The sequence below is a fragment of the Clupea harengus genome, chromosome 23, assembly GCF_900700415.2.
Source record: "Clupea harengus chromosome 23, Ch_v2.0.2, whole genome shotgun sequence".
In the NCBI taxonomy this organism is placed as follows: domain Eukaryota; kingdom Metazoa; phylum Chordata; class Actinopteri; order Clupeiformes; family Clupeidae; genus Clupea; species Clupea harengus.
Window position 1 is genome coordinate 852,805 of NC_045174.1, and position 17,500 is coordinate 870,304.

Consider the following 17,500-nt stretch of genomic DNA (forward strand, 5'->3'; position numbering starts at 1 on the left):
TAGAGAGAGGGGCAACAGACAAAAGGTTTTTTAGATGAACAAGGCATCCCCTTCTCCATTTCAATAAGGCGCAGCGGCTTCAGTCGGGCTGCAGATGCTTCTAACGCAACGGCGGGCGCCCAGGCATCCGGAGGGGGAGGCGAAGCCATGCATTTTAATTGCTCCATTTTCACAGCCTTTCGTTGGATGTGGGGGGGGTGGCGGGGATGATGGTGGTGGCAGTGGTGTGTCTATGCAAATTTCTGCCGGCAGACTCCGCCGAGGACCCTGGCGTGTGCACAAGCTCACCGCTCCGGCTCAAATACACCGGCAATAATGAAGCGCGGACACGGCCAAGGAGCCGGGATGCAGCCATTACCTTCACCAGAGTATCAATGATTTATTTGGCATTATGGTGAGACAGGCAGAGGAAGAAAGCCAGTGTTTTCTTCACCGCACTGGTTCCTCTCCTAGGGATTAGGATGTCATTGTTTTTAATGACCCATAGTCTGTGTTTACTACGCCGCAATGTTTCACAGTCCATTGCGACTGTAAGTAAACGGAAATGACATTGGTTGAACTGTGAGGGAAGTGTCTCTGTGTGTGTGTAAACCACAAAAGGGATGCGGAAAAAGAGTGGACCCCAAGGAAAAATGGCTAACCTCAAAATAACTGGCACCGAACAGGAAACCCTTTTCTGCTGTTAATGGACCAGCAATCTCCCTCTTGAGCTGCGTGCTGAAAATGGCCCCAGGAAGAGGCGAAAGTGGCCAGGCTTGAGTGTCCTTGAGCGCGATAGACGCCAGTCTCCATCCAGCAGCTGCACAGCGGCAGGTGGAGAGATGTCAGGCGACTGGAAGCCAAGAGCCCGCGGGCCCCGGCCACTAACACGGGGGACACGGGCAGAGACCACAGATCGGCCTCGTCTCTACCGCGAGGTTCAGTGACGCACCTGAGTGTTGGTGTCATGAGAGGCTGAGGAGATGCAGCCTAATTGAGGGGAATGCTGGTAAAGTCAGCCAAACAATCTGCAGTGCATTAGGGTGCTGTGAAAATATGGATGGCAAACAAACACAAGCACACACACACACACACACACACACACACACACACACACACAAATACACACATGCACAGACACAGACACACACACACACACTCACAGTCACAAACACACACAGCTCGCATATTGACAGAGACACACAAACTCACCCAAAGATACAGACACACACACATACAGGCAGCCCTTTTTGCGAGGCTGCCAGTCTGGATAGAGAGAAAAAAAATCATAATCCATCAGCCCAAATGCCTCCCGCAGGACTTGCATCTTCATCTCGTAGTTTTATTTGATCCCCGCTCCCTCGTTTCCAGTATAATGCAGAGCGGATCCAAATGCAAGGAGACAGGCAGCCCTGCTGTTTTGACAAGTTAAATGACTGCGGGCAATGATGGGCCTCCCAGTCCTCAGGCGGCTTGCATGCTGCACTCACACACGTGTACGTGAATTACTCTGTGCACGAGATTGTATATGTGTGTGTTTTCTGTTAGTGTGTGTTGTGTAGCTGTGTCCACAGTACAAGGGTGGTCTGGCAGTGCGTGTGTGTGTGTCTTTGTGAGTGTGTGCGTGTTTGTGTGTACATGAGCATAGCCATGTGTTGGGGTTTATGTGCATGTATGTGTTTGTGTGCCAGAATGTAGTGGTCAACACAACACAATATTCTAGCCACAGCACTTCAGGACCACTCCCCCTCACTCTCTCTCTTTCTCTCACACACACACACCTCCCTTTCTTTCTCAGAAGCCCAATAGAAATGCGACATGTGGTTCAATATTTTATTGACAGCCTCTCCCACAGAGTGTTGCTACAGAAACACCATGGAAAATGATTTCACCACAGATCCTTTCTTCTTTTTCTCCCCTGTCCTACCCCTTTTTCTTTTCTTTCCCTTCTTCCACTCCATCCATTCCAGTTGTTTGGCAAATTGCATCGGCATAAATTCCCCTCACGAAAAGCAGTGGTGATGTGGTGGCAGCAATAGACATGGTTGACATTGCGGGAACCTCATGAGCTCTGGCACCGTAGGGACAACAGTGGTAATATTAGGAGACAGTGCCGCCAGCTGGCGGTTTCTTTAAATTGCATTGTCATGGTAGGGAGAGTGGAAATGTTTGTCAAAACCAAATAAACACAGGGTCTTTCTTGTGTTATGCTGCTTGAGAAAGATGTATACTACCATGACTACATGCTGAGTTGATTGTCATGATAAGTAGGCTACGCGACTCGAGTTTTTCCTTCTGATTTACTAGGCTACTGTATTGTGGGTCCGGTAAAAGTTGTTAGCCTAAGCTACATCTCTGTTAAGCCACTCTACGACAGTCAGATCATAATTTGTAATAACATGTCAATGACAGTAGCCTACATTGACAGAAACACAAATAACACGTCTATATGTTTATCGTGTATGGTTTGTCTACCTTAACAGATGAATGCAAAATAAACCATAAATCATTCATTTACAAGTACATTAATGGTGCACATTATCTCATCTCCGGACGGTGTCGATACTTTATATCCAATGGCAAGATGCTGAGCTTTAGTTGCTATGCTACTAGAAGGTAGACAGCGTCCTCCAGTGGCGAAATTGAGCAATACGCTGTCAACTGACGCATTCTAGCCTCCAAACGACAGATGGCAGTAAACTTCAAGATTTAGGTCTCCAATATGTGCAAGTGTTGTCTTCAGTAATCTCGTTTTATCTGTAGGGTCAGAGGGCACAAGTGTGTGTTTTCGGCATGCATAGGGAGGATGTAGATGGTGGTTCATACTGATTGCATGTATAAGCAGTGTCAACGTGTTGAAGTTTAGTTATGCGGAGTGAACGTGGTGCAAATTCAGACAGTATTTAGCAGATATATTTGTATTGCTGTGTTGGGCGTGAAATAGCAGACATCATGGTGAAGGAACAATTTAGAGAGACGGATGTGGCCAAGAAAATGTAAGTAACGTTAGCCAAGTTAGCTTAGCTAGGGAATTAGACAGCTTGTTTGCTAGTTGGTTTACTGGATCTGGCTAAAGGCTGCTGGTCATCCAAAAAACAAACTTTATCAGCATTAAATACAATGCCGTATTCCCAGACACAATTTGTGGATTACTCCCCCTATTCTTCCTCCGTTTGAGCCATACCAGTCAAAGCATTTACCACATTGGCTAAATTGAATGCTTTCCCAAATACACGATTAAAACTGTACAATATGACACTCTGTTGCATTGTCCTGTAAAACATAAAACCACTTATAATAACCACAGATAATCGCTCATTTAAAAAATGACATCTAATCTAGTCCCAGCTCAGGAGAGTATCGCTGCTTTATTGAACGTGCTGCGTTGCATGTATGAACTGAGTTGCTGTGTTGGTTCCCTATGTTGTACGTTAACGATGTTTCCTTCCCACCGTGTACAGAAGCCACATCTGTTTTGGGATGAAATCTGCCGAGCAGATGCGTCAGCAGGCTCATATCCAGGTGGTCAGCAAGAATCTGTACAGCCAGGACACCAGTCACACACCACTGGCCTACGGTGTCCTGGATCATCGCATGGTAATGAATGTCGCCACATTATTAATCGTTGGTGTGGCGAATCTTTATTTGCATGTGCACAGATTCTTAATACTGCATTGGTATATCACTGTAGTACCATTAGTTAGTTGTCAGAATATATGCTGTCAGATAACTGAACACTTTCGTCACCAAAAAGCAATCAGTGGATTACAGCATATTTGACATGTCTCCATCTATTCCAGGGCACGAGTGAGAAGGACCGACCATGTGATACGTGTGGAAAGAACTTGGCAGACTGTCTGGGTCACTACGGATACCTAGACTTGGAGCTACCCTGCTTTCATGTTGGCTACTTCAAAGCCATCATAGGAATCCTACAGGTCAGAGTTGTGTTGCTTTTTTGAGTTTGGTTTGGAAATCAGCATTGATTATTTGATATTTGATTGATATAAGCTTACCTGACAATTTGGCAAAGACAATGATAAGATATTCTGGAATGTATTGATTGGCATTATCCAATCATTCAGAATTGTATGATCGCATGACTTGTGATTAATTGTGTACAGTCATCTGTTTCACAATATGATCTAGTTTGCTTTTATTTCGCATACTGAATCAGAAAGCTGGGGGTAAACTTTGTGAAATTAAATCTTCTAATTCCACTACACAACCACAGAAACCATTACCCAACTGAAGACCCATACTGGGCTTATTGTTCACAGATGATCTGTAAAACGTGTAACCACATCATGCTGTCCAAAGAGGACAAGCTTCAGTTCATGGACCTCCTCAGAAGGCCCGGCCTGGTCTACCTTCAGAAGCGCGGCCTGAAGAAGAAAATCTCTGACAAGTGCAGGAAGAGGACTGTCTGTCTGAACTGCAATGCATTCAATGGTACAGCTGTAGTTACAAGAACCGCTAATGCAGAACAGTTAATATTAATAGAGATGTTCTGTTGAGAGATCTAGTATGAAGAACTAATCACCTCATTTGTTGATTTAACATCACAGTGACATTTGCTCATTTATTCAATGCCTTTGGTGGAGTCTGTAAATATATACATAATATATAATGAACAGTTGACAAATTATTATATATTATATTTATTTATTTTATCCTAAATTGTTGTGATATACTGCATATTTTTCAGTGTAAGTACATTGAGAGAAACTAAACCCAGAAAAAATTCCTTGTATGTGGAAATGTACTTGGCCAATAAAGATGATTCTGATTCTGATATACACGTATGATATCATGGAACATGTGTGTCTATAGATAAAGGAAGATTTTCTGGTTCTTGGAGCTCAGTCCTGCATTTCATGCTGAAGCGTTAACATGTATTGCTTTAGTGTTAAAATATTCTAGTTTATAGTCATAGAATCATCGTTGCCACTGTTGCCTTTTCTTCAATTCTGTAATCGTGTTTCAATACCCCTTCTTTTATTTCCCTTAGGTCCAGTGAAGAAGTGTGGTTTGTTGAAAATTCTCCATGAGAAATACAAGACTACTAAGAAAGTGGTGGACCCCATAGTGACAGACTTTCTGCAGTCCTTTGACATCGCCATCGAGCACAACAAAGAAGTGGAGGCGCTACTGACGCGGGCTCAAGTGAGTCGTCGTGTATTTCTCTGCCTTGGTCCCTGTTGAGCATCAAAGAACTTTCAAGGATAAAGGCATAGTGGTACAGTGGTTATATCAGTAATCCATTTGGTATAGTGAACAAACTGAAGTTCTGCTGCCTTCCACCTTGGTAGAGGTTCTCATTTGTCCAACGGCTAGATTGAAAAGAACAAACACAAATGGCCGATGATGATGATGATGACGACGACCTGTCAGTTTGTTGACATTTTCTCTCTAAACAGTAAAAATGAGCATAAGCAGAAATAGAAATATAGGTGATGACTTTTCCTATTGGTGACAGGCCCTGAAGCCTTCAGACAGGCGTCTCAGACATTTGATCGATTGGCAATCAATGGATTGACATATCAGGTTCATGATATTTATGTGGGAGGATTCCCAGGGAAACTAAGCATATAAATAACTGTTATCATGAGATTTATGTAGCAAGGAATGACTGCTTTTGTCACATTTTGCCTTGCCCTCTATGTCCATCTTACATTTGAGATGTTGCCATGCCAATATGTACATTTGATTGGGTCTGCAGGAAAACCTGAACCCGCTGGTGGTGCTGAATATGTTCCGGAGGATTCCGGCGGAGGATGTGCCGCTGCTGCTGATGAACCCGGAGTCGGGGAAGCCGGCCGACCTCATCCTGACCCGCCTGCTGGTGCCGCCGCTCTGCATCCGACCCTCGGTGGTCAGCGACCTCAAGTCCGGCACCAACGAGGATGATCTCACCATGAAGCTCACGGAGATCATCTTCCTCAACGACGTCATCAAGAAGGTAGTAGCTTTCCCTCCGACCCAAGGGTCTGGTCCAGATTCAGATTCAGTCTGTTCAGTGGGAGCTTTGCCCACTGGGTGGACTCCTAGGAAGACAGCAACACGAAAAGTGTTCCTGAATGGCCATAGTTTTTAGTTTTACCTTTCCATTATTTTTACCTTTATTTATTGTTTGGAGGTCTAAGGCCTAGTTGGAGTGAGGAGAAAAACACTTTCCTCTCCCTTTTTGTCTGTTTGTCCTTGCTCTGCACTGATAACTTTACTTTATATGATGCTACATGTTTCTAACTTTTTGAATTGATTTTTGCACTTTGATGGAGTTTTCCCAATGTGTTGTTTCTGGGTGATTCCAAACTTTTGAACACTAGTGTATAATACTCTATGGCACTTTTGAACACTAGTGTATAATACTCCATGGCACTTTTGAACACTAGTGTATAATACTCTATGGCACTTTTGAACAGTAGAGTATAATACTCTATGGCACTTTTGAACACTAGTGTATAATACTCTATGGCACTTTTGAACAGTAGTGTATAATACTCCATGGCACTTTTGAACACTAGTGTATAATACTCCATGGCACTTTTGAACACTAGTGTATAATACTCTATGGCACTTTTGAACACTAGTGTATAATACTCTATGGCACTTTTGAACACTAGTGTATAATACTCCATGGCATTTGTGTTGGGTGGAATTGAAGCTGAGGATTGTCAGACCTTTTTTCAATGACTTCTCCATAGCCTGCTGTCACTTCGGTTATAATAGACTTGACTTGTGCGTTGCTTTAGATGAAAGCATCTGTAAACGGAATGAATGGTACGTAAATGTAAGAGACTAGTGGATGTACAATAATCAATGTTGTTTTGTGCAGCATCGCATGTCTGGGGCGAAGACGCAGATGATCATGGAGGACTGGGACTTCCTGCAGCTGCAGTGCGCCCTGTACATCAACAGTGAGCTGTCAGGCATCCCTCTCAATATGGCACCCAAGAAGTGGACCAGAGGCTTCGTGCAAAGACTCAAGGGGAAGCAAGGTCAGCGACGGTGCAAAGTGAAAATGAACAAAAGACCCATTCAGAAACTCAGATTCAAAGTCGTTTGAGATGACAGAATTATTGACATTTTTCTTAGCAATATGAAAACATGCACATTTTATACGTTCAGATCATATGATGTGATCTACAATGGATCATCACAGTGTCACTTTTAGAGTGGAGTTACAGGAGCTACATGGCTATTGACACAATCAGGTGCCGTTTATGGGTCTAATATTGCTAGCGATAGGGATTCAAGAGCCAATTGCTGCAGATATCGATAGAACTTAGCACATATGATGTGTTTTTTTTAGACATTAAAGACCATTTGTGCTTGTGTGTGTGTGTGCGCATTAGGGCGTTTCCGTGGAAACCTGTCAGGAAAGCGAGTGGATTTCTCTGGCAGAACGGTCATCTCCCCCGACCCCAACCTGCGGATTGATGAGGTGGCAGTCCCCATCCATGTCGCCAAGATCTTGACCTACCCAGAGAAGGTGAGCAATCTGTCTGTCACATCACGTCACACGTCACACAATTTATAACTTTGTTCTGAAACACCCAACGACACAAGAATCTATATTGTGTTTGGGTGTGTATTTGTTAGGAAGAGTCAGACACATAGTTATACTTAAAGCATTACCTTTCTCTGTTCTTCGGGCCTGTAAGCTATGTACAGCCTACCAGTGTTCCAGTGTTTCCGCAGCACAAATGCCTCTGCCAGTCCACCACTATGGTTGTGTGACCCTCTTCTGTACTGGAGCCTGTGTTGTGAAGGCACTAGTGGGCACAGCAGGGCTGGCCGCTCCGGTCACCTCACCCGCCATTTACAATGTCAATGCTTGCGTTCCGCTGTGTCCTAGGTGAACAAAGCCAACATTGAAATGTTGAGGAAGCTGGTGAAGAGCGGACCAGAGGTGCACCCTGGGGCCAACTTCATCCAGCAGAGACACAACCAGATGAAGAGGTGAGGAACAGGGCCGCGCTCTCAGGGTTGTCATGGTCCCCGCTCTCATGGTTGTCAGGGCCGCGCTCTCATGGTTGTCAGGGCCCCGCTCTCATGGTTGTCAGGGCCGCGCTCTCATGGTTGTCAGGGCCTCAGGACCATGGCTGTCAGGGCCCTGCTGTCAGGGTCCCGCTCTCATGGTTGTCAGGGCCTTGGAGGGCTCTGGAAAGCGCCTTGAGACCATCTGTTCTTAATGGCATTTCTTAAAGTAAAAAAATCTAATTGAGTGGAATTAATTTGAAGGTTTCGCATCATGGCCGTAGACAAGTAAAAACATGGAGAATATGCCACTTGTGTTTGGACGCAGCCTCTGGGGATCACGAGTAGCGAAGGGGTTGGGATTCAATAGTGGAGAGTCATTTCGATCTCTTTTTAGGATCGGTTCAACTCTAATGCAGTATTCTTTTGAAAACCTCTATTTGTAATGAGAACTAGCATTTTCTCAAATGTTCACATGTATGCTCCCTCACAGCCAAGGGTAGTTACCAAAAGGGCCAAGGTCTCTCCACTATGCTCACTCTGCTCTCTCTCCGCCCCAGGTTCTTGAGGTACGGCAACCGCGAGAAGATGGCTCAGGAGCTGAAGTTTGGCGACGTGGTCGAGAGGCACATGATCGACGGCGACATTGTACTCTTCAACCGGCAGCCCTCACTGCACAAGCTCAGTATCATGGCGCACATAGTGAGTGAACCCGTCTATGAACCACATCAGCGCAGTATGCCACTGCTGTCTGTCTATGAACCACATCAGCGCAGTATGCCACTGCTGTCCGTCTATGAACCACATCAGCGCAGTGTGGCACTGCTGTCCGTCGAGCACACTGTTGCGCTGGGCAGATATGTGCTTTAATTGCTGAACTGTTCCTTTGAACAGTTCCCCTTGAAGCTGTTCCCATTGAAGCTGTACAAAAGATCCCAGTTGCATTATTCTCTAGCCTTGGTTGTCTGTTCTTTATACGCGAACAGACTTCTCTCTGTCCCCCTCATTCCCCCCCAATAGTCCAGTGGGAACGCACAACAAAATTCAATTTGATATCTAGCTGGCTTATTTATGTTCTGTCACTCCCTCTCTCTCTCTGTGAACTTGTCGCCAGGCGGTAGTGAAACCCCACCGGACGTTCCGCTTCAACGAATGCGTCTGCACGCCCTACAACGCCGACTTTGACGGCGACGAGATGAACCTCCACCTTCCCCAGACGGAGGAGGCCAAGGCTGAGGCCCTCGTTCTCATGGGGGTGCGTTCTAACTCTGGTGTTGTGCCAATATCTGTTTCCTCGTCTAATTGTGCCTCCTGTGAATGAGTTTTTTTTTAATGCTAGCGTTTTGGTAGAAGATGTGTCTGTGCCAACTTTTGCCATCAAACTTTGTCAGCGATTAACTCTTAGGGGACACAGGCCTGTTAGACTTTTTTAGGTAGTCTGACATTCCTTGATGTTTTCTCATATTTCCTCTAACTAAAAAAACATTGATGCACAAGTGGCATATATGTAAAGATTAAAGGTTTCTGGGGGTGTCTCTTGTCCTCTTTTCTAGGACAAAAACTCACAGAGCTTTAAAGGCATATTGACAACAAGAACAAAAAACTATTTTCCCACCGGTGGTAAAATGTCCTTTTGACAAAAAAAAACAAATATGCAATTATGTTGAACGACTTTGGTAGTGATCTGTGCTAAGCAATTAAGTATATTGTGTTAGAAATTATATCATGACTATTATGAACTCCAGATTGCTTCATTTCTGCAGTGGCCTAATTATACATTCCTTCTCTAGTCTGCCAAGTTATTTTCACAGGGGTATGCAATAGTTCAAGAGGCCAATTAGGGACCACAGTCCACATATTCACCACATTTGTGCTCCCTCTCTTCCGCAGACAAAAGCCAACCTGGTCACACCAAGAAACGGGGAGCCGCTGATTGCCGCCATTCAGGACTTTCTAACAGGTGAGCTTTGTTCCCGGCTGGTGAGTCGTGAAGGCCCAATCACACAGACCTCCCTCCTTCTGTCGGGGCGGTTGAAGCACCAGCGCAGAAAATTGCAGTGGGCTCCTGCGTCTTTCACTCGGTTAGCTCTAGCCACATGAAATAATTCTTGAGTTTTTAGCGTAGGTAGAAAACACAATGCTGGCTGACATTCATTAGTATTTTTCATTTGTCATTTTGTGCACAGCGGCTAGCCCGGGTATGGCCGAAGTGAGGAATGATATCGCTCAGCCGTGTCACATCATTAACAGAAGCTTTGTGCATTAAGCATTTCAAATGGGGGAAATTCTAACTAGAGCCTCGTTCTTTGTGTCTGTGGTCGACTGGTTTAGCTGAAGACCTTTAGCTTTAGCCTGCTCAGGTGTAACATCAGGTTAATAAATCAGTGGAACATGAGCAGTTACTAGGAGCCTTTCCTAGCCATGCCGCGACATCATGAGCACCAGTTTGAAATATCAAATAGTTTGATCAGTGCCGTGAGTGCAGCCAAATCCCATTGAACGTCCTTATATAGGTCGATAATTTCATTCAATGAATGTAGATTGTTACGGTGAAAGCAATAATGTGAAAGGAATTCAATGAATGAAGGTTGTTACGGTGAAAGCAAATAATGTGAAGGCTCAATTGTAGTGCACTTCATCTCTATCTGCACATTTTATTGCAAACTTTTTCGTATCCTGCTTTTTATTAAGATGCCTGCCTGCCTGTAGCTGAAAGAAAATTGAGCTCCATCTGGCCATAAGTGAGCACTTGCTGAGCATAGCTGCCCTTGCCCTTGCCCTTTCCAAACAACAAAGGTGCCGCCATTATCCCAGGAAGTTTAATCCCGCTGTTATATTCTTGCTCGAACCTTTGTTTGAATGTCTGCGTCAGCCACGGCTTTTGATCCTCTGGAGCAATTGATTTTGTAAATGGGACATTATAGCGTAATTGTTAAGCACTGTATGAAAATGTCATGCCAGGGGTCTCAAACTATCGGGCCCTCTTCATCCATACGTCACAATGTACCCAACGTTTTCTTCTGCTTTCTTCAAACGATTTTTTTCTTTACACTGAGCCGAAACCACATAAAAATGTGGGGAATATTGATGATAATAAAACGCAGATGTTAAATCATCTGATGTTCTTAACATGTACCCAGTGAACACAGAGATATTTATACGCATATCCTATAGCTTGGCATGCACTACATAATTGCACTGCATGTTTTTATCACATATCTCTCTACGTTACATCCAAGCTTCCGTCCATATTTCTATTCTTTGTTTTCCTGCTTTGGCGGTCAGCACACTTCAAACATGAAGTGCTTCTGAGTAGTGATGAAAGCGATTTGTGAAACTCCATGAATACCATACAAACACAACCCCTTTGATCTGGTGGTATAGTCGGCCATACACACAGTGTTCTTGAGATGTTTTTCATTTGAAACAAAAAAAAAAATTCAGATGTAGAGTGTAGGTCCTTAAAATAGCAGATACTTGAAAACAACATAATCACAAAATAACATGAAGTGCTGAATAATAATAATAATAATGTATATTGGTATCAAGATGGCTTGAGTGTCCTTAAAATGCAAAAATCGAATCGAAATCTTAACCTCTTGAAATAATTGTTTGTTGCAGTTTCCCTTTCCAACCCTGGCATCCCATAATAGGATCTCGGTCAGAGAACCCCTGTGCTGTTTCAACCCCACTTCACTGTCTTCCTGTTTTCATTGCATGGCTAACGAGAGGCATTACTTCAGAGCATGCATTTACTTTGTCCACCACAAGGGGGAGCACTAGAGCTATGTTTGGCCTTTCCAGATTGTGTTTATTAGTATTCCCAGTGTGTCGGCCCTCTGAAGCGTTTATCCTAAAAAGAGCCCATCCTCCAGCGCTGTGGGTCTTTATGCTATCGTCCCGATATAAGTCTAAGACTTCAGGTGTTATGCAAAACCCTGCAAATCATTTGCAGTAGACCTCAAAGTCCGACCAGCAATCAACTTTCTTTTTTTATTATTATGGAGCAGATTCTGTTGCTTCAAATCGACGATTCATATTTTTGTTAGAATTTTGGGTATGAAGTCTGTTCTAGGCCTTTTTCAAATGTAGCAGAACTTCATTGTAAGCCCCAACTCCAATCCAAATCTAATTTGATAAAGGTCAAAAGGGCTTAAAGCTGCCACTGTCCCAAGCACAGATAGACCTACAGATGGACAGACCCAGCATTCCCAACGATGAATACCTGAAGCCAGGACTCGACTCCCTGACGCATGTCCATGTTGTCTGTTCCCCCACACAGGAGCTTACCTGCTGACGCTGAAGGACACCTTCTTCGACCGGTCGAAAACCTGCCAGCTCGTGGCCTCCATCCTCGCGGGCAAAGACGAGAAGATCAAAATAACTCTGCCCCGCCCTTCCATCATGAAGGTAGCCAATCAGGATTCAGCATTGAATTAGATGTTAATATAAGTCACGACAGTTTAGTACACCGGTGTTATTCTGTACTAAGCTACATTTGAATACATCATGAATTGGCCATGGGGTTGCCATGACATCGCATGGATGTGCTTTTGTCTAATATCCATTTGTTAGTATTTGCACAGCACTGATCAGGTAGGCGATTGGTTGTGGTGCAGTTCTGGTATTTAACTGGCTTTGATGTTGATCACTGATCTAATCAGTGGTGTGTGCTGGAGATCAGTATTGATGTGGAATTGGATGGTTTTGTATTGACTCAGTATTTGTTCAGTTATGATGTAGCTTAGTAATGACCCACGTTTTGATATATATATATATATATATATATAATATATAATAATAATAATATAATAATAATAATATATACATATATACAGTTTTGATGATGTGCCTAGGTTTTATAATTGATCAGTACTAATCTAGTATTTGATCGGTTTCTGATGTAGATCCGTATTGATCACAGACTATATTCCATTGGTTCTCGTGTCTCATCATGCCCTCTGAACTGCCATGTTGTGTCTCCAGCCTGTGACCCTGTGGACGGGGAAGCAGATCTTCAGCCTGATCCTGAAGCCCGGCGCAGCCTGTCCTGTCAAGGCCAACCTGCGCACCAAAGGAAAACAGTACAGCGGCAAAGGAGAGGACATGTGCTCCAATGACTCCTGTAAGGCACTCTCCGCAGCCAACCACTGAACAGACGTCATGCGTACCACATAAACACGAAGTAGAGAATCAGGTCTTATAACGCACTCACTGTACCACATAAACAAGAAGTAGAGAATCAGGTCTTATAACGCACTCACTGTACCACATAAACAAGAAGTAGAGAATCAGGTCTTATAACGCACTCACTGTACCACATAAACAAGAAGTAGAGAATCAGGTCTTATAACGCACTCACTGTACCACATAAACAAGAAGTAGAGAATCAGGTCTTATAACGCACTCACTGTACCACATAAACAAGAAGTGGAGAATCAGGTCTTATAACGCACTCACTGTACCACATAAACAAGAAGTAGAGAATCAGGTCTTATAACGCACTCACTGCAGCCAACCACTGAACAGACGTCATGCGTACCGAATAAACAAGAAGTGGAGAATTAGGTCTGATGATGCATTACGGTCTGTGTCGCACGAGGCTGTGTGAGTGCCTGAAAAAACTGAGGTGCAGTTGGAAGTGAAATGAGTGAGTTCATGTGAACTGGCACCTCCAAGCAAAGAGAACACCTGGGGAGCAGTGGTGAAAATTGAATGAGGAGTTACTGACTGTTTCCTCTGTTGGGTTCTCCCCCCCCCCCCCCCCTCCTTCCACTACTCTGTTCTCGCATTCTGCTCTCTCACTTCCTCCATTCCTCCTGGGTGCTACTAAATCTCCTGTTCTCTCGTTTTCTCTCTCCCCATTTCTCTCACTCTTTCCTTATCTCTGTATCTTTCTCCATTACTCCACTCCCTGTTCTTTCTATCTTTTCTATCAGTCGTGGTGATCCAGAACAGTGAGTTGCTGTGCGGCACCATGGACAAGGGCACGCTGGGCTCCGGCTCCAAGAACAACATCTTCTACATCCTGCTGCGCGACTGGGGCCAGATGGAGGCGGCTGACGCCATGTCCCGCCTGGCCCGCCTGGCCCCTTGCTACCTGTGTGAGTCAACAGGGGGGGGGTCTGAAGGTCTGGGAATGGTGTGTGTGTGTGTGTGTGGATACTAAGAGGGTTTCTATTGGTCCTGATTTTCTGTTGGGCTCAGTTGAGATCCCCAGTGGTGCTCCGTATGTCATCATTCAAAAAGATGGTGATTCTTTGATATGTTTTGGTTCTGGTATACTGAGGGATTTGTATTGCTTTTTTTCTTTGGAAAAGGGCAAACCTTTTTGACCCCCCCCTGCAGTAGTAACTTCCTCCTCCTCAGCTTCCCCTCGTCTCTACTCTTAGCCTCCTCTTTTAAAGCACACCCATGAGGTCATGACCTCCGACCCTAAAATATTTGTGCTTGGAGAAAACAATCTTTTCAAAGCAATAACGGCCATGGTAAAATGGCCTACTTTTTGGAGTGTGTGGAAGCCTGAAGGCCTTGACCAAGTTTGTTGCAAAAAAAATAGTATTATGGACTTCATTTATGTCAAAGAAATGGACTTTCATTGGAATGAATTCGATTTATTCTAGTTCATAGATAATAGCAGTTTTATTTGTTGTCCTTTCTCTGGCCAGCCAACAGAGGCTTCTCCATTGGCATCGGGGACGTCACCCCGGGCCAGGGGCTTCTGAAGGCCAAGCAGGACCTGCTGGACGCCGGCTACAAGAAGTGTGACGAGTACATCGAGGCCCTGAAGACTGGCAAGCTCGCCCCACAGCCAGGGTGCACACCGGACGAGACGCTGGAGGTAACACACACACACACACACACACACACACACGCGCACATAATACACGCACATAATACACACACACACACACACACACACACACACACACACACACACACACGCACGCGCGCACATAATACACACACACGCACATAATACACACACACGCACATAATACACGCACACACACACACACACATAAACGCACGCACACATAATACACACATAATGAACACACTGCACACAATGCATGCGAATGACATTCTGCTTATGCCATAGGTACTGTTTACATGCCGGGGCTTCAGGCTCTGTGTGAACATAGCAATTATGGTCTCAGTTAATTGTTACCTGTTCTGTTTGCTATTAGCTCTGAGTTTGCCTCTTTAAAGATACGTGGTATATGTTGAGCTTTCATGCTAAATCATGAGAGGTTGTTGGGTATAGCTATGCATAGCCAAAGGGGTGACTGTTGAAAACAAGACCAAGACCTATGAATTTATAGGCTGCTTTGATGCTTGCTGTTTTCAGGCCCTACATCAACATTGTTATTATTGAGCAACATGACACCACCCAAATCAGGCATTTGTGAATGGGTTAACTTGCATGCAGGAGGAAAGTGTATCTATCTACGTGGGTAGCCAGAGAAATTACCGCAAAACAGCAATTACCTGGTGTGTCTTCTGCCGACTCCAGAGTCTTAGACAAACTATGAAAAACTCACGCATACACACACACACACACACACACACACACACACACACGTACACACATACACACGCACACACACACACACACACACGCACACACACACACACACACACACACACTCAGGCACACACACAAGCACCACTCATACACAATGCCAAGGCCTGTGACTGTCAGCATGTTCCAGCAGTAGCGAGGTGAAGCAGGTGGAAGATAATGAAGGTAAGAACTCATGTTCAAAACACGTGAGCACTTGCATAAGCCCACACCACATGAATACATCCCAGCCTCCGCCACTGAGAGACTCGCTTGTGGAAGAACGCACACATTTTACACGAGCACACTCATAAACACGCTCCTGTGCCCACGAGCCACTTAAACCCAGACTGGACCTCTGAGGAGACTGTAGAGGTTAAACCCACATTTTGACACTAGGTACACACACTAGGTGGCATGGTTTGGGGGACCGGCCAAAGTCCCGTTATAAAAGCCATGTTTGCACTGTTGTTGTGCTTATGTCTATTTTATAACTGTATGTTTGTACATAGATATGGTATATATGTGTGTGTGTGTGTGTGTTTGTGTGTTTGTATATGAGACCTTGTCTTTGTGTGTTTGTGACAGGCCCTGATTCTGAGAGAGCTGTCCGTCATCAGAGATCATGCAGGTAGTGCCTGTCTCCGAGAGCTGGATAAAAGCAACAGTCCCCTCGTCATGGCCTTGTGTGGCTCTAAAGGTAACACGCACGCACGCACACACACACACACACACACTGTACACACACACACACACACACACACACACACACACACACACACACACACACACACACTGTACATTAAACGCTCACACTCTCTCTCTGACCTCTGACCTTTGATGTACACACACTGATCAGCATTGTGATCATAGTCCTGAATGCCATAGCCACTCATACAGACACTCAAAGTACACACGTGTACACACACACAAACACGCACTGATCTACTGATTACACTGCAATGTTTTTCTGACACAATGACCTATTATGTTATTTGTACCCGCGTATCCACGGGCAGTCCCCTCTGTTAGCCACATGACTGGTACACTTCAGACCCTTGCTACCCTCACGGCAGGCCAGCGGGGGCCCCCCAAAAAGCAGTCTCCTCAAAGAGCCGATTTCAGCACTTCAGCTCCTCTCTCAAGAACCCGTGTTAGTCAGTTTCCTTGGGAACGGCTTAAGTCGCCAGAGCCTATTGAATTGTCACCATGACATTTCTTTTCTCAGCCAAATGTACATATAAAAGGATTATAAAAGAAAATGATATATGTAGTGTTCATGAAAGAGGTGTGTGTCTGTGTGTGTGTTTTGCAGGCTTTTATACACTTTTATACCTTTTTTTTCTGATTAGGGTCTTTCATCAATATCTCTCAGATGATCGCCTGTGTCGGTCAGCAAGCCATCAGTGGCTCACGTGTGCCTGATGGCTTTGAGAACCGCTCCCTGCCCCACTTCGACAAGCACTCAAAGGTAAATGCAACACTCTCACACACACACACACACACACACACACACACACACACTGTTAACGATCTGGTTTGAAACGTGCTTATGCAACCAAACCGTTCTCTGCCCCCAATAGTCACATGGCATGCTTGGTTTGGTTCTTTGATAATACCTAGACGTTACCATCACCACCTCGTGGCCACAGATGGCTATTTATTCTATTGGAAATTTGTGATCTTTCAAGACCATTTCAGTATGCTGAATGAATAAATGCTTAGAATTTTAGGGTCGCTACCTCAAGGTCCATTGATATAGGATCTTTTTATTTTCAAATATTTAAATGTTAAATGAAAGGACAATGTCTCAAGTCATACGTCAAACATGAAATGTCCAACGTCAGATTCCGTTTGAATCCTGTTTGCTCCAAATAAACGTGCACTTGTCATAAGTATACTATTTCTTAACCATGAAAAGACATTCACTTAAGTCAGTATGTGTCAAAAAGGACGCACAGAGCTGAGTAACCC

At 44.5% G+C, this 17,500-nt stretch overlaps 1 protein-coding gene across 2 annotated transcripts in view; it reads left to right on the forward strand.

Annotated features, from left to right (window-relative positions):
• The first annotated feature begins 2,735 nt into the window (after window positions 1-2,735).
• polr3a (polymerase (RNA) III (DNA directed) polypeptide A) overlaps window positions 2,736-17,500 on the forward strand; it is a 31,552-nt gene continuing 16,787 nt past the window's right edge. For both annotated transcript variants that reach the window (XM_031560814.1, XM_031560815.1), the window contains exons 1-18: window positions 2,736-2,975; window positions 3,441-3,576; window positions 3,780-3,917; window positions 4,260-4,431; window positions 4,991-5,145; window positions 5,702-5,941; window positions 6,818-6,980; window positions 7,338-7,474; window positions 7,841-7,944; window positions 8,523-8,664; window positions 9,077-9,217; window positions 9,853-9,922; window positions 12,245-12,372; window positions 12,949-13,087; window positions 13,902-14,066; window positions 14,631-14,803; window positions 16,115-16,226; window positions 16,879-16,997. In XM_031560814.1, coding sequence (XP_031416674.1) covers window positions 2,932-2,975; window positions 3,441-3,576; window positions 3,780-3,917; window positions 4,260-4,431; window positions 4,991-5,145; window positions 5,702-5,941; window positions 6,818-6,980; window positions 7,338-7,474; window positions 7,841-7,944; window positions 8,523-8,664; window positions 9,077-9,217; window positions 9,853-9,922; window positions 12,245-12,372; window positions 12,949-13,087; window positions 13,902-14,066; window positions 14,631-14,803; window positions 16,115-16,226; window positions 16,879-16,997 — 2,478 coding nt within the window. In that variant the 5' untranslated portion in view covers window positions 2,736-2,931. The remainder of the gene's footprint in view (window positions 2,976-3,440; window positions 3,577-3,779; window positions 3,918-4,259; window positions 4,432-4,990; window positions 5,146-5,701; window positions 5,942-6,817; window positions 6,981-7,337; window positions 7,475-7,840; window positions 7,945-8,522; window positions 8,665-9,076; window positions 9,218-9,852; window positions 9,923-12,244; window positions 12,373-12,948; window positions 13,088-13,901; window positions 14,067-14,630; window positions 14,804-16,114; window positions 16,227-16,878; window positions 16,998-17,500) is intronic.